The 25,284-nt window shown below is 43.8% G+C and overlaps 1 protein-coding gene across 2 annotated transcripts; it reads right to left on the bottom strand.

Moving 5' to 3' along the window:
* Positions 1–15,481: 15,481 nt before the first annotated feature.
* LOC311113514 (N-acetyllactosaminide beta-1,3-N-acetylglucosaminyltransferase 2-like) lies at positions 15,482–25,051 on the bottom strand. 2 transcript variants are annotated; one of them, XM_084156751.1, is made up of 3 exons: positions 24,718–25,051; positions 19,775–19,913; positions 15,482–18,966 (listed from the first exon to the last, which is right to left on the bottom strand). In XM_084156751.1, exon 3 carries the CDS (start codon positions 18,940–18,942, stop codon positions 17,737–17,739), a length of 1,206 nt encoding a protein of 401 aa, XP_084012877.1. In that variant the 5' UTR covers positions 18,943–18,966; positions 19,775–19,913; positions 24,718–25,051; the 3' UTR covers positions 15,482–17,736. The 2 variants fall into 2 exon arrangements, with proteins under 2 accessions (XP_084012877.1, XP_084012878.1); XM_084156752.1 differs by lacking the exon at positions 24,718–25,051 and adding an exon at positions 20,153–20,329.
* Between the last annotated feature and the right edge of the window lie 233 nt (positions 25,052–25,284).

Below are 25,284 nucleotides of genomic sequence, written 5' to 3'. Positions count from 1 at the left end.
TCCAGGTATGGAAGTATTTGATTTATCTGACTTCAACATTTCGCCTAAAAACTGCAGCTTACTGTATGATGCAATTATCATTATAATCCTTATTTTGAAGAATATAACATACAATAAGAAAAGGGGTCAAAGAGCTGCAATTAGTGCCTCCCATGTAAATCTATCTAATACTGTGGGTTTTACTGTAACATTTCAGTAAGTCTAGTCATTGATGATTTCCCCCCTCCCCTTTCTGTCAAATACCCCCTGTAGTACCTCTGCATAGGGGTACATGTACCCCAGGTTTGGAACCACTGGAGTAGTGGCCAGTAGTATATTGAACTTGTGGAGAACATAGAACATTCCTATGTAATTGTCTGTAACTGTAGTGTATGACTCTTCTGTATGACTGATTTGATGTTTTCTTTTTTTACGCTATTGTAGAGAATAATGGCATTGGAAGGAAACGAGACCCATCACATCCTCGTGTTTGTGGATGAAGCTGGCTTCAACCTGGCCAAGGGCCGAAGACGTGGCCGTAATATTATTGGCCACCGGGCCATGGTGGATGTCCCAGGCCAGCGAGGGGGCAATATAACTATGTGTGCTGCCATATCGGAGAATGGTGTGGCCACTCACATCCCCAGTCTTGGCCCATACAATACACAGAAGCTCCTCATCTTCTTGGACCGCCTTCATGTTGATTTGATCCCTGAAAATGAGAGCGGTCTCGTAGGGCCTCACCTACCACAATATGTCATTGTATGGGACAATGTGAATTTCCACCGTGGCCCGCTCATCAGGGCCTGGTTCACTACTCATCCAAGGATGGTCATGGTGTTCCTACCACCTTACTCTCCTTTCCTCAATCCTATTGAGGAGTATTTCTCCGCTTGGAGGTGGAGAGTGTATGAGCATCGGGCTCAAGATCAGAGGTCCCTGCTCCATGCAATGGACGCTGCGTGTGAGGATATTACAGGAGATCAGTGTAGGGGATGGTTGCGACATGCACGCCGTTTCTTCCCTCGTTGCATCGCAAGGGAGAATATACGCTGTGATGTGGACGAGAATCTGTGGCCAGACAGACAGAAGCGTGTGGATGGCCAGGAGGGTGAGGACAGCGACCAGTGAAGAACTGTTAGTTGTGAAACTCCAGCTTTATTTACAGCACTGTAGGCTGCATATAATTTTCATTGTTTTTTGTTTGTGTGTTTATATTACAGTATATTATGCTGTATACATTTTCTTTTTACTCTGATGTATGGAAGTTACTTTATGTGTGTGAATGATAATGGTTACAATTTCCTTGGCAGTATGAGTGCAATGTGTGATGTCAAACCTTGGAGGCTACTCTTACCCTAAAATCCTATTTATTTTTTTCAGTTTTATACACAATTGTATTCTGTTAGCTAGACAAAAAACAGTACAGTAACCATTGTCAATGAAGGACTGGGCTAAGACTGAAAGGTGGACATGAGGGATATTTCAATGGTCCTCTGCCATAGTGACAAAACATCTAAACATTTTGACTTGCAGTGCTTACACAATGCCAAAGGGACGAAGCATTTTGGGGGCACTGACTGTTTAAATGAGAAGGAAATTTAGTTTTGACACATGCGTGAACTGTTTTGGGAGAGGTATGAGCTTTTGCAGGTGAACCATGGTGTTGTGCCGAACCATCCACGTTATTTTGGCTAAAGCACCAAGAGTGTTGAGAACGTCCGGTCTGTTTCAAGAAATGAGCCAAAGCAATTGAGAAGGATCTTTGGAGTATATGGAGTTGGTCCCCCCTTTGCTGCTATAACAGCCTCCACTCTTCTGGCAAGGCTTTCCACTAGATGTTGGAACATTGCTGCAGGGACTTGCTTCCATTCAGCCACAAGAGCATTAGTGAGGTCAGGCATTGATGTTGGGCGATTAGGCCTGGCTCGCAGTCGGCATTCCAATTCATCCCAAAGGTGTTCTATGGGGTTGAAGTCAGGGCTCTGTGCAGGCCAGTCAAGTTCTTCCACAACGATCTTGACAAACCATTTCTGTATGGACCTCGCTTTGTGCACAGGGGCATTGTCATTCTGAAACAGGAAAGGGCCTTCCCCAAACTGTTGCCACAAAGTTGGAAGCACAGAATCGTCTAGAATGTCATTGTATGCTGTAGTTAATGTCATTGTATGTTGCGTTAAGATTTCCCTTCACTGGAACTAAGGAGCCTGAACCATAAAAAACAGCCCCAGACCATTATACCTCCTCCACCAAACTTTACAGTTGGCACTATGCATTCGGGCAGGTAGCGTTCTCCTGGCTTCCGCCAAACTTCGTCCATCAGATTTTTATGCGCTACGTGCTTCAGCACTCTGCGGTCCCGTTCTGTGAGCTTGTGTGGCCTATCACTTTGCGGCTGAGCCGTTGTTGCTCCTAGACGTTTCCACTTCACAATAACAGCACATACAGTTGACCGGGGCAGCTCTAGCAGGGCAGAAATTAGACAAACTGACTTTTTGGCAAGGTGACATCCTATGACGGTGACACGTTGAAAGTCACTGAGCTCTTCAGTACGGGCCATTCTACTGCCAATGTTTGTCTATGGAGATTGAATGGCTGTGTGCTCGATTTTATACACCTGTCAACGACGGGTGTGGTTGAAATAGCCGAATCCACTAATTTGAAGGGGTGTCCACACACCTTTGAGTAGTGTAGTTCAGCTCTTAGTTAAAATGGAAAAAGGTCAAATAAAGCCTTTTGTTTCTGGATATTCATGCTCTTGAGTGACATTCTTTCTGCATTGGTCATCTTTGGTAAAATCATTTTAGGAAAAAAGAATACAGTAATGCTGTGATAATATGTTTACTTGCCTTTTATAGTGCATACTATAATTACAGTATCAACACATGGCCCCGAGATATAAAGAGGGATAACCATGTTAGGATATATTGATAGTTAGTATTTATTGGGCCATTGTGTAAGGATTGATTGAAATAACTTTTCATTAGATAACAAGTTGTATGTTTTGATGGAGGTAATTGATTTTGTGTCATGTATTTAATGTTTTGAAAGTCTAATTAATGTGTCATTTTGGCCAACATGTTTCAGTTTGGGGCTGCGTGTTAATTGTTTTGAAAAAGTGAATTCTGTTTGGACAAATGTGCTCAAGCAATCGAGAAAATCTGTAAATACCATACAACAATGTAACAGCACATAAAGACACTTGTGGCATATGCTAGCGGAGCGATCTAGCTGGTGGCATTGGCTACTGGCGTTAGGTCGTCCTTTATGCCCGTAAGCATTAGCTTTAGTGTGTTGGAGGCAGTGCCACTGTATTGCAAGAGGTAGTTACATGGCTCCCAGTTCGGGTCTCCCCATGGCTACCTTTAAGAGTAATGGCCCTGACATTCAGCCTTACAGATACCAGTGAGCATCGGACAGAAACATAGCACCGTAACATCGGCCCAAATCGTAACCAGTACAATATACAGGCGTTTGCATGTAGCGTTTACCCCTACTATATACCGTAGTCTAGGCCTGTAAAATATACCACTGCAGATTTCATCACTGTCATCAAGATACAAACCCTTCTGTTTGTGCCCCCTGAGGGTCAAGCTCGTTGGTGAATACATGTAATATCTGGGACCTCTTAACACCATTTTGTGAAATGCCTCAGAGCAGCCAGAACCACCTAAAGCCAAGCAAAAGAAAATACATACCTGAGCATAACACTCCCCCATTCTTAACAGAACAGTCTCACACCCACTGTTACAATGCATCTGAGCAGAGGAAGGTAGGGAGATGGAGAGGATGGGGGGATTATGGCCAGATGACGCTGCATGGCAGGCAGGTGAGCTCAGCGTGACTCAGTGGACGGCATGGGGGGGACCAGACAAGGCCAACCACAGGGAGGGGTGCCCTCCTCGACCCCCGGCTCCGCCAGAGGGCCCACTGTGAGCGGCCGGAGGCGTCACCTCTCCCCACTGCCCTGTGGATCGCTGCCCAGAGCCTGCTGTCCTTGCCAATTCTACCTAGCGGACATGAGAGGCATTCAGAGCAGCAACAAAGAAGGCCCAGGTTCAGGGGCCCTGGCATCTGATTCTCACGGGGGGGGGGGGGGGGGGGGGGGGGGACCAGCGTGGGGCAAGGGAGGGAGTCAGCAGTGGAAGAGCAGATGCTGAGAGCACATCTGGAGGAGTGATCTGTCTGTCGCCCACCTACCAGACCACCACAGACAACACTAAAACACACACAGTAGGTAAACACACACACACACACAATATGTTGGATCAAAGCCTCAGATGAGGACCCCATATCCATTATCAAGCTTGAATCCCATTCCAACCAACATTTTATCATATACAGCCTACTAGTTTACATTTAGGCTAGCCGTTAGGCTGTACTTAACTGTCAATGTGTCATAGCCCTAAGGAAACTGACAGCGATTCCGATAGAACAGCTCAAGGCAGTTTGTTCAAATTGTACTGCCTTAGGGCTGGAGGACTACTGTGGTGGTAAATCGAGTCTACACATCACAGTGACAGTGTCATTTCATGTCCAGCCCTTGAACACGGACATGAAGGAAAGGCACCGGGAATTTTATAAAGGGACATTTACTCCTGAAAAGAACACAGGGTTTGAGCGGGTTTGAGCACAAAAGGGCTGAAGAGCAAGTGCCCTGCAATAAAATAAAGTAAGGTCAGCAGACTTCCCATGTGACAGCACACTGCCTTGGATTAGGTGGTGTAAGCCTATTAATGTGGTTTGGACTAGGTGGACCACCCTGTCTCCCCACCCCGCCTGGCCGGCCAAAGATTAGCCTGTTAAACGCACTTCCCGCCTGCATAAGATGCAAACTCTGCTCCCCATCCAATAGCAACAATTCACATAGGGACCTGTCTGCCCACCCGTATCTTGAGTTAGCTTCTCTACCATTCAAATACATATATTTGTTTCCTTCAAAATAGCAGTTTTCTCTTGTTATCAGCCATATTGTATTAATTGGTTTGTCTTTATTAGGGCAGTGACATGAGTAAAGGAGAATGTCAAACTTCTCAGCCAGGCAAGTGGCATTGTTTTACACTCCAATTAGAATCAAAGCACTTTGAGTGAAAGGTATGCCTCGTTCTTTATTTTTTACTGTGGACATTGGTGAATCATGCAAGGACTTTTAGTAGGCCTAGCTACACCATTTGAAATATTCCTACAGGCGTATGCTATGTCATTTCTGAAATATGAATAATTTGGCTCGGCTAACTGGTTAGGCCTCTGAGCAGAGCAGGTAAATCTATAGCCTAATGAAATTCAGTCAGCGAACTTTATCATTATGCAATTTCCTTGCATAGCATTTTGGCAGTGGAACAAATGAAAGGGTACTGTTTGACACCGTGACATTTCAACGACAAAATACAATCTACCACCTAATTTTTTCGACAGACTGGGGATTAACATTTCTGAGCTCGAGCCACAGATTAGGTGCGCGGGGGTCTAGAATTTCATCATCTTTCAGAGGCACAATGGCTCATTCTTACCGTTTCTTCATCTATTCTCCGACGGTGGGGGTCATGGGGGCTTGCCTTTGCTCCTGTATTTGTTTTACGTTTTCAGGAAACCCTTGGGTTTTTTTACATATATTTTTTAAGAACCACAGAGGAAAACAAACTTTGTATTTACCCAGTCGAAAACGGAGCCTTTTCCAGACACTTCCTATCACGCGCTGCCACCTTGTGGGAAAAGCACGGTGCCTTTCATCAGTGCACAGGTGCGCTGTGATATGCGTATTTTTATTTATTTATTATGGTCTGCTTTCTGTAGCCTTGTCCCCTTACCAGTAAAGAAATGAGTTTATTTTGAGACATAATTCTAAACAGCTGATATGCCTGTAGTCCAACTGCAGCATATGAAATAAAGTAGCTTACTTTCAGTCACAGTAATTATACTTTTCCATTTCAATATTTAAAAAAAAAAAAGATTAAAGGAATGTAGAGCCAAGTGAACATTTATTTAATTGAAGTGAATCTGTTTTGGTCAGAAAGATTAATCCCCTTGTGTGGAGAGCATAGACAATCTTCCCAAACATGGACAGTTGCGCACAAAAAAAATAGAACTCCTGAAATATACTCGATACAATGATCCAAAGAATACGTCAAATAACATTTCCAAACTACACAAAGATAATGCCATACTAAAGGTAATAACAGTCAAGATATTTCATTTACATTTTAGGCAAAGATATCTACAGAAAAATAATGAACTCATGAAACAGTGAAGTCAACCTGCCCAGAACAGGGTCTCAATGCTGTCATTGCACCTTCAGGACAACCTCAAAGCAATCTTCAAATCTTGACACCCTCCCCTGGCTCCATGTACCCATCAAGAGGCAGTAGGGGTTTGAAGCGCAGCAGGGGCAGGTCCACCGAGGGGCAGCAATCCTTGGGGTGAGACCAGCCCTCCTTAGGGCGCCGTATGGGTGGGGGCGGAGGGGGCAGCTCTGAGTTAGTGCGGATGGAACGGTTGTCGTTGCATTCGTTGTTTTTATAGTCAGGAGGGGGGATGGGGGGGACGCTCCCAAGGCTGCTGCTCCGACAGTGGACCAGGAAGGCCCCCCCGTGGTGGCGGTGGTACAGCACGCCCACGGTACAGAGGAGCAGCAGGATGAGGAAGCTGAGCAGGAAGCACACCACGTAGATTCCTTTGATCATCCCGCTGGACCGCGCCGAAGTACAGCCTAAAGTCAAAAGTTAGGCAAGGATTAGAAGTACACAATATACCTACTGCAAAGTCACCTTTATAACCATGCACTTTTATGTCCAACATTCTGTTAGGGTAACCAAACAAACCCATTTTCAGGGGTTAAATCGGGAACGTTAGGGTGGTGGTCTAACTTGTCAACTTCAGTGCCACTGATTTTGAACTAACCAATGTCATACTGTATGTTTTCCTTGTACTTCAGAGAACAATTCACAATAATTCTACCAAAATCTATGGAGTACCAGTGTTACGGTGCGGCTGCTCAGGACTATGCTGATCCACCGTAATCGTCGACTCATTGTGGCGGTCCGTACCAGCGGCCTTGGTGTCCACGCACATGGTTCCTGAGCCCAGCCTAGACGTGTCCTCGAACCCGGAGTGGCAGCGGCATGTGTAGGAACCAAAGCGGTTCACACACTCAGCATTGATATCACACAGCACCAGATGGGTCACACACTCGTTTACATCTGAGACAGACACACAGGGTGCAAAAGTAAGGTTGCTTACTGGAGTGATTAAATATGAAAATAAATCAGTGCAAATCAATTATTTAATGTCAAACAAATACATTTTTCACCTCCTTGAGCCCCAAGACAATGAAATTCAGGACACCTAGTTGCAGGCTATACTATATCTATACAACACAATATCTTATTAACCTTCTGCAGTAACCTTTAGTGCCATTAGTAAAGAGCAGAGTAAAGTGCAAAAGAACAAGCTACAGATTTATATTTGTTTGGAGGGAACTTTATTGAGACCTACCAGCGGTGGAAACAGAGACGATGACACCCCGTGTTGAGCTGCCCCTGGGGCTAACCACCCTCTCTAACAGCTCCTGCAGGGCCAGGTGCAAGGTCCTGTGAACCTTCACCCCTTCTGGCCCACCCCCAATATGCAGCCAGAGGATGTAAAACACTCCTGCACTCAACCTGTTGATATAACAACAAAACTCAGTTAAAAAAGGCATTCAATCCATCAGTTGTAGCCTAATTCAGTAAAACTATTATCTACAGTGCCAACACAACCCCTTTTATGGAGTAAAAACACATTTTAAATACAAGCATTTGTTTGCAGTCAAGAAAAACATTTGGAGCTCTTGGTTACAAAACGTAGCAAACCAACCTTTTTATTCTTTTGGAGGATAGGGTTTTGGGTGTGTGGACAATTTCCAACTGCTCATTGATCTGAAAAACAAATGAATAATTGCAGTTCCAAATCTCAACTGCACCAGTCCAATCTAATGGTAAATAACCAAAAGCCATATACAGTCTTATTCCACATTTTGATTTGTTACAGCCCGAATTTAAAAATTGATGAAATTGAGATTGTCGTCACTGGCCTACACACAACCCCATAATGTCAAAGTGGAATTATGCATTTTGAAATGTTTACAAATAAAAAGCTGAAATATCTTGAGTCAAGAAGTATTCAACCCCTTTATTATGGCAAGCTTAAATAAGTTCAGGAGTAAAATGTGCTTAATACGTTGCATGCACTCACTGTGCGCAATAGTGTTTAACATGAGTTTTGAATGAGTACCTTATCTCTGTACCCCACACATACAATTATCTTTAAGGTCCCTCTGTCGAGCAGTGAGTTTCAAACACAGATTCAACCACAAAGACCAGGGAGGTTTTCCAATGCAAAGGGCACATATTGGTACATGGGTAAAAATTTAAAAAAGCTTAATATCCCTTTGAGCATGGTGAAGTTATTAATTACACTTTGGATGGTATATCTATACACCCAGTCACTGCAAAGATACAGGCGTCCTTCCTAACTCAGTTGCCAGAGAGGAAGGAAACCGCTCAGGGATTTCACCATGAGGCCAACGGGGACTTTAAAACAGTTAGTTCATACTGTGTATGGAAATCAGTCAATTGAAATAAATTCATTAGGCCCTAATCTATGGATTTCACATGACTGAAAAACAGATCTGCATCTGTTGGTCACAGATACAGTGGGGGAAAAAAGTATTTAGTCAGCCACCAATTGTGCAAGTTCTCCCACTTAAAAAGATGAGAGGCCTGTAATTTATCATCATAGGTACACGTCAACTATGACAGACAAATTGAGAAAAAAAAAAACAGAAAATCACATTGTAGGATTCTTAATGAATTTATTTGCAAATTATGGTGGAAAATAAGTATTTGGTCACCTACAAACAAGCAAGATTTCTGGCTCTCACAGACCTGTAACAACTTCTTTAAGAGGCTCCTCTGTCCTCCACTCGTTACCTGTATTAATGGCACCTGTTTGAACTTGTTATCAGTATAAAAGACACCTGTCCACAACCTCAAACAGTCACACTCCAAACTCCACTATGGCCAAGACCAAAGAGCTGTCAAAGGACACCAGAAACAAAATTGTAGACCTGCACCAGGCTGGGAAGACTGAATCTGCAATAGGTAAGCAGCTTGGTTTGAAGAAATCAACTGTGGGAGCAATTATTAGGAAATGGAAGACATACAAGACCACTGATAATCTCCCTCGATCTGGGGCTCCACGCAAGATCTCACCCCGTGGGGTCAAAATGATCACAAGAACGGTGAGCAAAAATCCCAGAACCACACGGGGGGGACCTAGTGAATGACCTGCAGAGAGCTGGGACCAAAGTAACAAAGCCTACCATCAGTAACACACTACGCCGCCAGGGACTCAAATCCTGTGTCCCCCTGCTTAAGCCAGTACATGTCCAGGCCCATCTGAAGTTTGCTAGAGTGCATTTGGATGATCCAGAAGAGGATTGGGAGAATGTCATATGGTCAGATGAAACCAAAATAGAACATTTTGGTAAAAACTCAACTCGTCGTGTTTGGAGAACAAAGAATGCTGAGTTGCATCCAAAGAACACCATACCTACTGTGAAGCATGGGGGTGGAAACATCATGCTTTGGGGCTGTTTTTCTGCAAAGGGACCAGGACGACTGATCCGTGTAAAGGAAAGAATGAATGGGGCCATGTATCGTGAGATTTTGAGTGAAAACCTCCATCAGCAAGGGCATTGAAGATGAAACGTGGCTGGGTCTTTCAGCATGACAATGATCCCAAACACACCGCCCGGGCAACAAAGGAGTGGCTTCGTAAGAAGCATTTCAAGGTCCTGGAGTGGCCTAGCCAGTCTCCAGATCTCAACCAAATAGAAAATCTTTGGAGGGAGTTGAAAGTCCGTGTTGCCCAGCGACAGCCCCAAAACATCACTGCTCTAGAGGAGATCTGCATGGAGGAATGGACCAAAATACCAGCAACAGTGTGTGAAAACCTTGTGAAGACTTACAGAAAACGTTTGACCTGTGTCATTGCCAACAAAGGGTATATAAAAGTATTGAGAAACTTTTGTTATTGACCAAATACTTATTTTCCACCATAATTTGCAAATAAATTCATTAAAAATCCTACAATGTGATTTTCTGGATTTTCTTTTTCTCATTTTGTCTGTCATAGTTGACGTGTACCTATGATGAAAATTACAGGCCTCTCATCTTTTTAAGTGTGAGAACTTGCACAATTGGTGGCTGACTAAATACTTTTTTTCCCCACTGTACCTTAAAAAGAAAGGTAGGGGAGTGGATCAGAAACCAAGTCAGTTTCTGGTGACCACCATTTACCTCATGCAGCGTGACGTCTCCTTTGCATAGAGTTGATCAGGCTGTTGATTGTGGCCTGTGGAATGTTGTCCCACTCCTCTTCAAATGGCTGTGTGAAGTTGCTGAACATTGGTGGGAACTGGAACACGCTGCCGTACACGTCGATCCAGAGCATCCCAAACATGCTCAATGGGTGACATGTCTGGTGAGTATGCAGGCCATGGAAGAACTGGGACATTTTCAGCTTCCAGGAATTGTGTACAGATACTTGTGACAGTGCATTATCATGCTGAAACATGAGGCGATGGCAGCGGATGAATGGCATGACAATGGGCCTCAGGATCTCGTTACAGTATCTCTGTGCATTCAAATTAACATTGATAAAATGCAATTGTGTTTGTTGTCCGTAGCTTATGCCTGACAATACCATAACCCCACCATGGGGCACTCTGTTCACAACGTTGACATTAGCAAACCGCTCACCCACACGACATCTGCCTGGTACAGTTGAAACTGGGATTCATCCGTGAAGAGCACACTTGTTCAGCGTGCCAGTGAAGGTGAGCATTTACCTACTTAAATCAGTTATGACGCCAAACTGCAGTCAGGTCAAGACCCTGGTGAGGACGACGAGCACACAGCTGAGCTTCCCTGAGACAGAATTTCTGCACAAACAGTCAGAAACTTTGGTTGTGCAAACCCACAGTTGTCAGCTGTCCGGTTGACTGGTCCCAGACGATCCCGCAGGTGAAGAAGCCGGATGTGCAGGTCCTGGGCTGGCGTGGTTACACGTGGTCTGCGGTTGTGAGGCCTGTTGGACGTACTGCCAAAATGAACATTCTCAGGCAACAGCTCTGGTGGACATTCCTGCAGTCAGCATGCCAATTGCACGCTCCCTCAAAACTTCAGACATCTGCGACATTGTGTTGTGTGACAAAACTGCACATTTTAGTGTGGACTTTTGTCCCCAGCACAAGGGTGCACCTGTGTAATGATCATGCCGTTAATCATCTTGATAAGCCACACCTGTCAAGTGGATGGATTATCATGGCAAAGGAGAAATGCTCACTAGCAGGGATGTAAACAAATGTGTGCACACCATTTGAGAGAAATAAGCTTTTTGTGCATATGGAACATTTCTGGGATCTTTTATTTCAGCTCATGAAACCAACACTTCACATGTTGCGTTTATATTTTTGTTCAGTATAGTTACTACACAATATTAACCTAACTGAGAGTGAAAAGGAAGCCTGTACAGAATAAAAATATTCCAAAACATACATCCTGTTTGCAACATTCACGAAAGTAATACTGCAGAAAATGTGGAAAAGCAATTCACTTTTTGTCCTGAATACAACGTTTTATGTTTGGGGCAAATCCAATACAACACGACTGAGTACCAATCTCCATATTTTCAAGCATAGTGGTGGCTGCATAATGTTATAGGAATGCTTGTAATCGTTAAGGGGAGTTTTTCCAGAATAAAAAGGCTAAATCCTAAAGGAAAACATGGTTCAGTCTTTTCCACAAGACACTGAGATGTAACCTTTCAGCAGGACAATAACCTAAAACACAAGGCCAAATCTACACTGGAGTTGTTTACCAATTAGACAGTGAATGTCCCAGAGTGGCCGAGTTACAGTTTTGACGTACATCTACTTGAAAATCTATGGCAAGACCTGAAAATGGTAGTCTAGCATTGATCAACAACCAATCTGACAGCTTGAAGAATTCTGAAAATAGTCAATGGGCAAATGTTGCACAATCCAGGTGTGGAACGCTCTTAGAGATGTACCCAGAAAGACTCAGCTGTAATTGCTGCCAAAGGTGCTCCTACAAAGTACGGACTCAGGTGTGGGAATACAAATGTAGATGATATATTTCTGTAAATAAGCAAACATTTCTAAAAACATGTTTTCACTTTGTCATTATGGGGTATTGTGTGTAGATGGGTGAGGAAAAAATTCAATTTATTCCATAACAAGCAAAATGTGGAATAAGTCAAGGGGTATGAATACTTTCTGAAGGCACTGTAAGATGACATCCATTTATGAAGAAAGTTCTAGAGTACCACAGTCAGTCATAAATCCCATAAAGCCTAGCGGTCAAACAGGGAAATGGTCCAATCATTTTTCCCATAGGGGATTTTAGGCTTACCCTGGCGTGACGTTTTGCTAACCGTGTAAATCTCTCTAGGACAAGGTGACTTTTATCAATATTTCGCTTGTATTTATCCCCCCAAAATGAAATGCTAATTAGCTACTAATGTGGCCATCATAAAGAACTACAAATGCCATGATCTGGACGAGCCTGCCGAATCGAGGCAAAAATCTCTGGATTAACTATCTAATGTTAGCTAAATGTAGTAATTCATAAATTGGCTACATTTCTTTAAATGGACAATTCTGTGAACTTTCTTGTGCAAGTTTTAAATTGATACAATACCTGTTAGCAAAGGTGTCAGCTAGAGATGACGTGCAGGAGCTTGCAGGGATTTGTAGTTTTGCATGATGTCTACTTTGATGCTAATTAGCATTTTAGAATGAGAGTAAATAGACTAATACATTGATAAAAGTCACCTTGTCCGAGAGATATTTAAATGGTTATCAAAACTCACGCCAGTGTAAGCCTACATGAAACACAGCCCTTTCTTTAAAATCCCCTATGGGAAAAATGAATGGTGGAAAAACAATTGGTACCATTTCCCTGTCTGACCGCTAAGTTTTATGGGTATTATGACACCTCCACTGAGGGGCTCTATTGTTCATGAGATAGCTCACCAGAGACTTCACTGAAATCAACAGTGATCTCACAAGATGGTCCCAATTCTCCTCTGGCGCCACAAGGAAGTTGACTTCAACAGCCACCTCAAATAGGTGGTCTGAGAAACAGAGAAAGTAGGCATCTCCTTTAATACTCATACACAGCTCTATAACTATTGTACAAAGGCGAGTGACTTGCAACTTTTGTTATAGCCTTTGAATTGTATTAAAACGACCCTTTTGAAAAAAATACTAAAACTCACCTTCTGGTAAGTGTGGTACTTCGGTGTGATTTCTGGCTTTCTCTGCAAAGTCAACATGCAAGAGTTTTCATGAACCAGACAACAAAGGATGCAAATGAAATTGCAGACTACCTACCATAATGTCTGCTGTCGAAGAACAGTTCAACTACGTTTGGGAGATGGTCGAAGGGATCCTGGGTCTCAATGGTTGTATGGGTGTCACTGGGTGCTGTAGACTCATCCATGGTCATTTTCTGCAATTCCTTATTGCCAGACTCCACACCTTGGTCATCCATGTCTGTGTGTGACACGATGTTAGACTCCGTAGGAGGGATGGTATTTGAAGTTTGAGTTTGGGCATCCACGTTCCTTCGCATTGCAGACGGAGTGCGTGGCGAGGGTTTGGGATTCAAAACAGGGGGCTGGTGTGTGGAGGGGTCACTTCCAGGGTGAGCTGTGTGGGTCTGAGTGGCACCCCTCCCTGACCATGATGTCCCCTGACGAGTGACCACCATGGGGGGAGTGGGAGTCAAGGGCAGATGGGACTCATGGTCCACCACATCTCCACTAAAGTTACCCACTTCCCAGTCTTCCTCTGTCAGGTGGCTCTCGTCTGCTTCAGTCCCCTCCGAGACTCCTCTGTTCCAATCTTCTTCCTCTCTCTGAACAGGAGAAAACTTGAAGGACCCCTGTCTGATCATTGGCTCCTCTGCTTCCCATGGTGGAAGCTCATTGGACGTAGAGGAGGAAGTGAGTTCGTCGAAATAGTCAAACACCACCTCCGGGTTGGTCTGAGCTGGCAGGGTGGGCCGCTCCAGTAAAACGGCCTCTGTAGGTTCACCCCCCTTCATGGGGAGAAACTGGGTGAAACTTCTCGGAGAGGGAAAGGGTTCCGGTTCTTTCGCTTTTGGTTCAGTCATCAGCTTCCTGTCTTCTTCGGTGGTATCACCATAAGCATTGTACGTGACTGGCAGTACGAATGCCTCGTATCGCCCATAGAAGCCCCTGTGGGGCGGACTGGGTTTGCCTCTGATCAGCTGAACCACGTGGAGGATGTTGGAGAGGGACTTGTACTTGGCCTCACGCCAACACTTCTCCAGTATCCTGTGACCCCCTGCAACCCCCAGGGGCTCATCCAGGTGGATCTGGTCCAGCTTCCCACTGCATGCGTCTGACTGGGTGAGGTCCTCTAGGTGGAGGAGCACGCGTTTACCAGGGTCTACCTGGATGGTCCAGTTGCACCAGAGCGGTGGGTTGGAGCACAAGTAGTCCGGGGAGAAGAACTCGCCGCTCTTGCCGCGCATCACCTGGTGGCAGCTCCGCAGCGCGAAGAAGGCGTTGCCCTCATTACCAAGGTGGTGTTCATCTGAGAAGAGGTGGACATTGAGTGTGGAGGACAATCCAATGATGTTTAGGCCTATAACTCTGACATTTGGACAAGACACACGCGCATGCAGATTCACAGTTACGCGCGCGCGCACACACACACACACACACACAACGTAGCAATGTTCTGTTGAAATAATTCACCAAAGAGCATAGTACAGGCCCAGTTGCTACGTAATAAATATTTGTCTTACCCGGAGGGTTGTAAGCGTCATTCCTATTTGTCTAAGGACGCAATAAAAACGTAGCATTAAACCAAGAATGTTATAGTCAACATCTTCAAATCTACCTACAATCTCCAGCGAAATGTAGGGAAAATGCTTGTAGAAGGAAGTCAGTCATCAACTTACCCAGGACAGGTCGCAGTTTGCAGTAAATAAACCATATGCAAGTAGTAGTGCACGTACAAATAGTAACTTAGAATGATTTCGTGACATTTTAGTGTCACGTTGTGTTGACTTTTTCCAGTATTTAGCAAACAGGTCTGCTTCCTACACTGTCCCAGCTATTGTCAATTATTCCCTGCGGTGTTTCTTTCCGTTTCCACCGAAAGTGGACTTAAACAGGTGAAATATATTGCCAATTAGCTAATTAGCACGCCTTGATATTCGTGTGCTTCTGGTCTATATGGGTTGTATCCACTAGGTGTCACTGCTACACTGTTGTAGGTAAAATAACTTGTCTTCTGCAGCTCTACTTCTCAGCATCAACACAAGTATTATATGTTATACCTTTATCTTACCAAGTACTTTATAAATAAAAATATATTTACAAGAAAGACACTTCCATCAATTATTAATTATCCAATAGTAAAGATGTTTATTCTGAACGTTTGATGTTTTGTATACAGTAGTGAACAGATACTTATTTTTGTGCACTTTAAGTAGCCTAAAGCTACTATTAATAAAAGTAGAGCAATAGTTTAGCAAAGCTTAACAAGGTATGGTACCTTTAGTGAGTCCTTTATGATTCAGACCAACTTTGAAGCACAAGAGTGATTCCAAGGTTTGATGTTTGAATAGTTTCTTATTCACTGTCATAAAGAATTGAAATACTCCAGGTATCCATCACATAAGACACATTCTGAAAACATAAAAACAAAACGAACATAGGGCAGAAAATGGAGTTGGAGTTGAAAGTACAGACCCACTTGATTCCATTATAGGCTTGTGAGTCACAGGAGGTTGTTGGCACCTTAATTGGGGAGGACGGGCTCGTGGTAATGGCTGGAGCGGAATAAGTGGAATGATATCAAATACATCAAACACATGGTTTGATGCCATCCCATTCGCTCCATTCCAGCCATTATTATTGAGCCGTCCTCCCCTCACCAGCCTCCACTGTTGTGGGTATACAGAAAGAGCAGCATTCACACTCTCTCTCTATCATGCACGCGGCCTGCCGCACACACATAACATCTGACTACCGCAGAATAAAACACTGGGTCACAGGACTACTAACGCCTTAAAATTCTGGATTATTCAATAAATATTTAGAGTCACTGGTCACCCCAGGCACATTTGTTATTGTTTTTGTTTTGTTTATGAAACGGAGAAGAGGAGCTCGATAAGTGTGGTAAAAAAAATATCTTTACATACACTGAGTGTACAAAACATTAAGGACGCCTGCTCTTTCCATGACAGACTGACCAGGTGAATCCAGGTGAAAGCTATGATCCCTTATTGATGTCACTTGTTAAATCCACTTCAATCAGTGTAGATGAAGGGGAGGAGACAGGTTAAAGAAGGATTTTTAAGCCTTGAGACAATTGAGACATGAATTGTTTGTGTGCCATTCAGGGGGTGAATGGGCAAGACAAAAGATTGAAGTGCCTTTGAACAGGGTATGGTAGTATGTGCCAGGTGCACCCGTTTATGTCAAGAACTGCAACGCTGCTGGGTTTTCACGCTCAACAGTTTCCCATGTGTATCAAGAATGGTCCTCCACCCAAAGGACATCCAGCCAATTTGACACAACTGTGGGAAGCATTGGAGTCAATATTGGCCAGCATCCCTGTGGAACGCTTTCAACACCTTGTAGAGTCCATGCCCCGACGAATTGAGGCTGTTCTGAGGGCAAAAGGGAGGGTGCAACTCGATATTAGGAAGGTGTCCTTCATGTTTTGTACACTCAGTGTGCTCTGCTGTTCTATCGCGTGTGTGATGATGTTCAATGATATCTGAAGGAAAAAAACAGTGTTCGTTGTTTTAAGTAACTTCTTTGTTACGGACGTGGCAGTTTCACCGCTACGGATTCCAGCTTTAAGAGTTATAATAATCCAGCAATCTTTCAAATATCATAAATAGTTTGTTTCTAGAATCAAGTGCAAAGGAACGTCAGATCCATTGAGAAAGCTTACAGCAATACACCACCCTGTGTATTGGCATAACAGTATGGAAAAACAGGTTTAGCAGGACATTCACACACCATTTGCCATTTTGCAGAGAACTGTCTTTTTACTATTCAAAGTGATATGGATTTTCCCCCCCAAATCGTAGTTGATTTTCACATATTACTGTTATTGTGACAAATTACATTTCTTGCAAATGAAGGACCTCGCTTGCAATAGTGCCTGTATAGTACATTCAGTAGTAGTACATTTCTATTAATGATACTACATTTGCCGAACACTGTCTTGAAAAGTGTACATGAATGGTTGCTCATGTAAAAAATACTTTGGAATGCTTGGGTTATATCAGCTGATTCTATTGAAGCTGGAACTAGGAAACTCGAAAATGTTCGACTTGCTAACTGGTTAAACGCGGCACGTGTATAACTACAACTAGTTAGCAAGTCATACATTTCAGAGTTCTGACTAGCACGTGAATGCAGCATTGCTACCGAACCTCAAGCATTTTGTGAATTCCACAAAAACCAAAATAAAGCACTTAGAACACATCAAACACATTTCTCAAATACCCATTGGATGCATGCCAAATGGCAGCCTATTCCCTATATAGTACACTACTTTTGACCAGGGCCCATAGGTCTCTGGTCAAAAATAGTGCACTATGTAGAGAATAGGGTGTAATGTGGGATGCTGTAGATGTCTCACTGACAGTCCAATTCCGGATCGCTGAGCCAGGCCCAGATTTTGATCATCTCCTGCGGCGTCCTGCTGTGCACGAGCATTAAGCTCTTATACGCGCACGGGTTGCCCCTGTATTTCTCGTCAATGTCAAAAGTCCTGAAGCCCTTGTGCTTCTCCGGGACCAAGCCCAGCTTCTGGAGACACATCCCTGTGTAGACATCATCAATAGGATACAGCGCCACCTGCTGGGAGATGTTGTGCAACTGCAGTGCCAGTTGCCCAGAGTACAGGAACCCTCCTCCCCCAGCGTAGGGCGGGTAGGGCCCCTCGAACACACTCTCTGGGATGAAGTACTTGAGCTTCCGGTCGCGGTGCGGGCCGGCGTTGGTGATTACGTCCCCTATGAACAGATCCCTGGCCCTGATCTCTGGAAGTTTGTGGAGGAAGTCTAAGATCCTCCAGGTGTTGACGAAGACGTCGTCATCGCCCTTAAAGACAAAGTGGGCGTCGGGGCAACGCTGGCTGAACCAGTCCAGGAAGAGCACCTCTTTGAGGGTGAGGTTGAAGAAGGAGTCTCGGTAGTCCCACTGGAGGAGGTCCCCGTAAAGTCTGGCCTCATGGCTGAGCATCCCAGACAGCTTGGGGAAGTGGTCGACCGCCGCAGCATTGCCAAGGAGGAAGACCGTGGCTACAGTCCGATTGGCCAGAACGCCCACCCGCCCCCACGACTCCCGGATGGCCTGCCGCCGGTCGAAGTGGGGCGCCAGGGACTTGACGGCCAACAGGAGGTAGGGTTTGCTCTCGCACACGCGTGGCTGGTCGATGATCATCGGATACGAGCGGCAGCGCATGTGCAGCAGGAAGTCCTGGAAGCGCGGTGGCAGGGAGTTGTAGTCCTTCACCTGGGTGGTAACACTGTAGTCCGGTTGGCAGGGGTCCGGGGGCCTGGTGTCGTTGAGCCAATCAGGTAGCTCCAGGAGGGAGTCATTGGTCAAACCCGACATGAGGATGGGGTTATAGATGTAGTCCAGCCTCTGCTGCTCCTTATTCCAGAAGATCTCACTGGTCATCTGCTTCCTCCAGAACCTGTTGGAGGGAATGCGCAGCTTCCGCTGGTCCCCCTTGTCCTGGCCTAGGTTCCGAGACACGCCCACTAGGATGAAGACGAAGACGTTGAGCATCATCATCACACACAGCACCCTGGTTTTCTTCCGGCAACCGTGCATCTTGGCTCTCCGCAGTCTCCGGACCTGGACAGGAAGTAGTAGAGACAAACAGGAAGTGACCAAACCCAGAAGTTACAGAACTACAACGTACAGAGTATGAAGCGACAATAACGAGATCGGCAGACTTACAACAAACCAAGGAGGCATGGGCCCATTCAGAAACATAGTGAAAGGTAGTTATGGGTCGCAGCTGGTGGCCTAAGGAGAAATGTTTGAAGGTAAGCAGGTTAGAGGGCCTTCTTGGTCAGTGCGTTGTTTGTGTCCGAGCTGGACCCAGCAGCAGCCACATACCAGCCTGCTTTTCTTCCCCTAATCCTCTAGGAATGACCTGTGCACATTTTTCTTTATCCCTTCTTTATTTCCTTCTCTTCCTCCCTCTCTTTCTACAATGCCCAGACTAGCATCATCATGCGGTCCCAATTCGAGGAGCTCTCCTCATGACATCAATTACGGGTGGCAGTGTGTCAGTGTAATCTCAGGCTAAACTGGCCTCCCCACACAAAAGAGCCACACATTTCCATGTGCATCATTAATTTCACTGAGAGCTTTCTTGCGCCTCGGGGCACTGGCATGTAAGGAATCTCTATGGTTGTGCAATGTTAACCAAGTGTAAAATTAGCTACATGGGTCTAACAAAACAAACAGAGCCTTGGATAGAAGCAGCAAATGCTGTGATTAATCATAAAAATGATAACACGTATCGTTATATATTTCCAATTTGGAAGTGAGAGGGAACATTCAACTGTGTTTCAAGCACCATGATCCAACCCACTGAGCCATTGTAACCACTGTTAGTTCCTCCCGCTGTATCAAATTATCTCTAGCATATTACCTGTGAGTAGCAGGAAATTACTGGTCAGGCTGTTCCTGTGGTCCCGACCCAGACCTTCTTAGCCCATGTGGGTCTCCTGCATGGGAGAAGGGCCCAGAAAGGGGAACTGGAACAGGACTGGTGTTCCTGCAGCAGCCACCTGGAAACAAACCACAAAAAACACACAAACACAAGCACACAGCATGTCAACAACACTGCTGTTTTTCTTCCGGAAGGGCAGGCTTTTTCTCAAGGGGTTATTATAGGGCTTGCGCAAACCAAATTGCAATTAGACATGCTTAGCTAAGCTCTACCCTATCCCTCCAAAAAGACCACACACACAAATAACTACAAATCCCTCCAAAGAACCTGGTTACACAGAGGTGGTGTTGTAGTTACTAGAGGTATTGTTGTAGTCAACGACTATCTGGATGTCACTATTTGCTGTAGATTGTCTACTCGAACCGTCACTGTAGATCATCTACTGAACGCAATGGAATCCTGTACCTTCGACCTCAGAGTTTCTTACTTGTGAAGAATCTTTTACTTTTAGGAAATGACGGTTGCTGATTGGCTCTTTAACAAAACTAGACAGAGACCTAGGCTACAGTAATTTAAATATTGCTGTGTGTGTGTGTGTGTGTGTGTGTGTGTGTGTGTGTGTGTGTGTGTGTGTGTGTGTGTGTGTGTGTGTGTGTGTGTGTGTGTGTGTGTGTGTGTGTGTGTGTGTGTGTGTGTGTGTGTGTGTGTGTGTGTGTGTGTTCAGTAGCAGCATGATACCCACAAGTTGTCAAATCTAACCAGAAAAGTTGAGCTTTGAATGCCGAGCCACGAACATGACTCACCTACTCACCTGCAGTAGCAGACTAGGGTGCGTCCCAAATGGCACCCTATTCCATTTGTAATGTACTACTTTGACCAGAGCTCTATGGGGCCTGGTCAAAAGTAGTGGACTATATAGGGAACAGGGTGCCATTTGGAATGCAGCCTAGCAGTACAGAGTGCAGCAAGTTACACTTTCCCTCTGCGCAATCTAACTACGCAAACACTCACATCGGTAGTCAAACATGGGATATGCAAGCCATGGATAGAGTTTGTCACTGTTCAATACTGTTGGTGAGAGTAGTAGGCCTACAATGTAGATGTTGGTAACACTGACATTTCATTCACTGACTGACTGCAGCCATTTTATATTTGATATATGTATATATATTTTTAAATATATAACTGTTATTAAGTAGTGATATTGGACTCAATTAAGTAAACTGATTAAGTAATTAATATTTAACATAAAATAATAAACGACCACATCATAGTCTACTAAATAGTTACATAGTCTATCATTAGTTTACTTCATATGGTCATTCATTAAGCTTTAAGTAATGGTTGAGAGGGAGACACGTGGGCACATGCTGGAGAGGCCACACAGACAGACATACAGACAGACAGACACATAAAGTTCTGTATTTGAGAGGGGGCCCATAATTAAACATCAGACATACGTGTTCACTGAAGCACAGGTGACTCAACAGTGTGGTATCAACAGGACTTAACAGGCCATGCACTGATATGAAAGTGAGAAGTGCTAACTTGAAGGACATTAGGATAGAAATACATCCACTCCCCTAAGTATTTATTTGGACAGTGAAGTTACATTTTTTATTTGGCTCTATACTGTCGCATGGAACTCCCTTCCATCTTATATTGTGCAAGTGAACAGCAAACCTGGTTTAAAAAAAAACAAATAAAGCAACTGTCATGACTTCCTCCGAAGCTGCCACCTCTCCTTGTTCGGGCAGGCTTCAGCGTTCGTCGTCACCGGCCTTCTAGCCACTGCCGCTCCTCATCTCATCATTCCATTTGTTTTGTCTTGAACCTGGTTCATATCCCCTCATCAGTACCTGTATAAGTGTTCCCTCTGCCCCCTTGTCTTTGTGTGTGATTGTTTATTGTGGAGGATAGCTAAGCTCGGTGGAGCGCTGTGTATTTTGTATCGCCGGGATATTTCCCTGTGTGCCTTGTATTTTCCAGTGCGCCTGTTTTGTGCACTAGAGTGTTTGACGCATTTCTGCGTAACTCTGTATTTGCGGAATAAAGCCTGTTATTCTGTGATTTACCCTCCTGCGCCTGACTCCTTCGACATCACCTCATCACAGCAACACCTCACAGCACAACGCCTCTCCCCATGTGACCTACTTGTTGTGTGCATGTACTGACATGTATGTGTACCTGATAGATGCACACACACACTACATGTTCATGTTTTTAAATGTATGTAAATTGTAAAGTATTTTGTCTGTAATGTATTTTTCGTTATATGTCGGACCCCAGTAAGACTAGCTGTCGCCATTGGCGTCGGCTAGTGGGTATCCTAATAAATCAAATCAAAATCCTAGCACACGACTACATCAAGCTTGTGACTCTACAAACTTGTTTGGTGTATTTTCCTGGGGTTTTTTGTGTTTCAGATTATGTTGTGCCCAATAGAAATGAATGGTAAATAATGTATTGTGTCATTTTGGAGTCACTTTAATAGTAAATAAGACTAGAATATGTTACTGAACACTTCTACATTAATGTGGATGCTACCATGATTACGGATAATCGTGAATAATAATGAGAGAGAAAGTTACAGATGCACAAAGGTCATGCCCCCAAAACATGCTAACCTCTTACCATTAGCACGTTTGTAGAGTCACAAGCTTCATGTAGTCATTGCGTGCTAGGAATAGGGGACCAAAGTGACAACAAGTGAATGAGCATGCTAACTGTTAACTCGAAGGACATTAGGTATGAAAGGGGAGAAATATACACATGTGAATGATGTAGATTTTCATGGTTACTATGGAGCTCTGGTCTGGTTGAAGAAGCCCACAAGGAGTCTCTTTTGTTGGCTCTGGAGTGTCATTAATGGAGATAATGGAGAATAGAGTGCCTCTCAATGTTCCCTCAGCAAATACAAAGGAAAACATTGATTTACTAATAAGCTAGTCTCTTTTCACAGCGTCTGTGAAAAGAGACTAGTCATAGGCCTACATATGGAGCAACAAAGCAACAGGTTTGAGATGGATGGAGTGTACAGTTGGAGTGTACAGTGTGTGTGTGTGTGTGTGTGTGTGTGTGTGTGTGTGTGTGTGTGTGTGTGTGTGTGTGTGTGTGTGTGTGTGTGTGTGTGTGTGTGTGTGTGTGTGTGTGTGTGTGTGTGTGTGTGTGGCCTCCCCAGCACGTCCACGTGTCTCCCTCTGAACCATTACATACAGCTTTAAAAGCCTGTCAGTGAAGAATATGCAACAGACAAAGGATTTAGACAGTATCCCTACTTAACCATTTGGTTGCTATGGTGAATTTCCCTTTGGGATCCATTAGGCCCCAAAACCTGTTTCAGTCAATGGTTCTGCCTAATGTTCCATATGTCCAGAAATTATTGACTCTCTCTCCCCCTCTTCCTAATGCATGCTATTAGATGAGCAACTGCTAGGAATCAGGTAATGAAAACACAGACTGAGCCACTATTATGTAGTCTATACTGGTCACACACTGAGTGTACAAAACATTAGGAACACCTTCCTAATATTGAGTTGCACCCCCTTTTGCCCTCAGAGCAGCTCTACAAGGTCTTGAAAGCGTTCCACAGGGACACTTGCCCATGTTGACTCAATGCTTCCCACAGTTGTGTCAAGTTGGCTATAATAATAATATAATATGCCATTTAGCAGACGCTTTTATCCAAAGCGACTTACAGTCATGCGTGCATACATTTTTGTGTATGGGTGGTCCCAGGGATCGAACCCACTACCTTGGCGTTACAAGCGCCGTGCTCTACCAGCTGAGCTACAGAGGACCACCTAGATGTCCTTTCGGTGGTGGACCATTCTTGATACACACGGGAAACGGTTGAATGTGAAAAACCCAGTAGGGTTGCAGTTCTTGACACAAACCGATGCGTCTGGCACCTACTACCATATCCCATTCAAAGGCACTTCAATATTTTGTCTTGCCCATTCACCATCTGAATGGCACACATACACAATCCATGTCTCAATTGTTTCAAGGCTTAAAAATCTACACTGATTGAAGTGGATTTAACAAGTGACATCAATAAGTGATCATAGCTTTCTTTCACCTGGATTCACCTGGTCAGTCTGTGTCATGGAAAGAGCAGGTGTCCGTAATGTTTTGTACACTTTAAAGGCTTCGATGTCTTAATTTAAATGTATATATACTGTACGGGCCACATGTTATTGTTTAAACAGCTCTCTTAAAGGGATAGTTCACCCAAATTACAAAATTACATTGATTTCCTTACTCAGTAAATAGTCTGTTGACAAGGTATGACAGCAACCCATGCTTTGTTTTTGTTGGCCACTGTTTCAAATGTTAACTGTTTTCAAACTATATTTATTGAATATTATATGAATCCTATGAATTAAAAGGACCCATTTGGGTGCAATCAATTAGCTTAATTTTTCAGAGATCAAACTATATTTCAACAAAATAATGTTGCAGGAATGCTAATATTATCTGTTTCTAACTACAGAAACAATTTCAGAACAATATGAGATGGTGGGTGTCATGGTTTGATGAAATGACATGGAACGACCCATTATGAAGTAATTATCAACAGTTACTATGTTAATTACAGGTAATTAACTAAGTCACTGTCATCTTTTTCCCTAGAAACAGGGTTTGATTAATGGTTAAAGTAATGATTATTCATTATTATATAATCTAACATTGATCAAATACTAGTATTTATAGGAGCAAAACTGATGGAAGCAAACTTAACATTCATATGTTTTTCTATCTGGCATACGTAGATATGTTGGCGTTGCAATATTATAATATAATATAATTTCTGCTATAGCCACAGGACTCAAACGCAATGAATGGTCTTCTAAGTTATAATATGCTAACCAAAATGGTTAAACAGCATGTATTCTCTAAACCTGGTTGCTATACTTTACCTGAATAGCAAAGTTTCCAATCCAAGGAGTCCACATCTTGGCGCACGGCCTATACTGTAGTCTACAAAACGCGTCTATATGAATATATCCTTTTCTCGCAGATAGTTACCAGAAGCGTAACTTTAGCAATCCATGTTAGTTTAATATTTCATAGATCATAGTAGAAGTCCTGTGTAAAGTGAAAGTCAATGCCTTGCCAAAAAGAGAGATAAAGAATACGCCTGGTAACGCTCTGGGTCTGTTCCTCTCTGATCTCGACTTCTACTCACACCCTCCGCATTTTCAGGAAGAGGAAAATTCCAGTCTGCGTTCAGATCAGTGGGAGAAAAAAATATATGAGTATTTTTTTTCATAGCGTAACGTTTGAGGTGCACGACTCCTCCTTGGATTATGTGACGTAGCTCTTTGATATTAATTTGGGGCGCGTGTCTCCTTTGTTTGTATACTGTACTGAATATTTTGGGAGACCATGTGATTAGACTTCTCACATTGTAAAACCAAGGTAGAGAACTTTCATCTTCCTCCCTACACAAGTATACAGAGACAGAATGAAATGAGCGAATTCAG

This window comes from Coregonus lavaretus (genome assembly GCF_964263955.1).
Source record: "Coregonus lavaretus genome assembly, chromosome: 40".
Taxonomy (NCBI): Eukaryota; Metazoa; Chordata; class Actinopteri; order Salmoniformes; family Salmonidae; genus Coregonus; species Coregonus lavaretus.
The sequence above is the reverse complement of the archived record's forward strand: the minus strand, read 5'-3'. Positions and strand labels throughout refer to the sequence as shown.

Excerpts from the sequence above, each read along its gene's own strand:
- LOC311113514 (XM_084156751.1), bottom strand. The coding sequence starts at position 18,942 with ATGCACGGTTGCCGGAAGAAAACCAGGGTGCTGTGTGTGATGATGATG.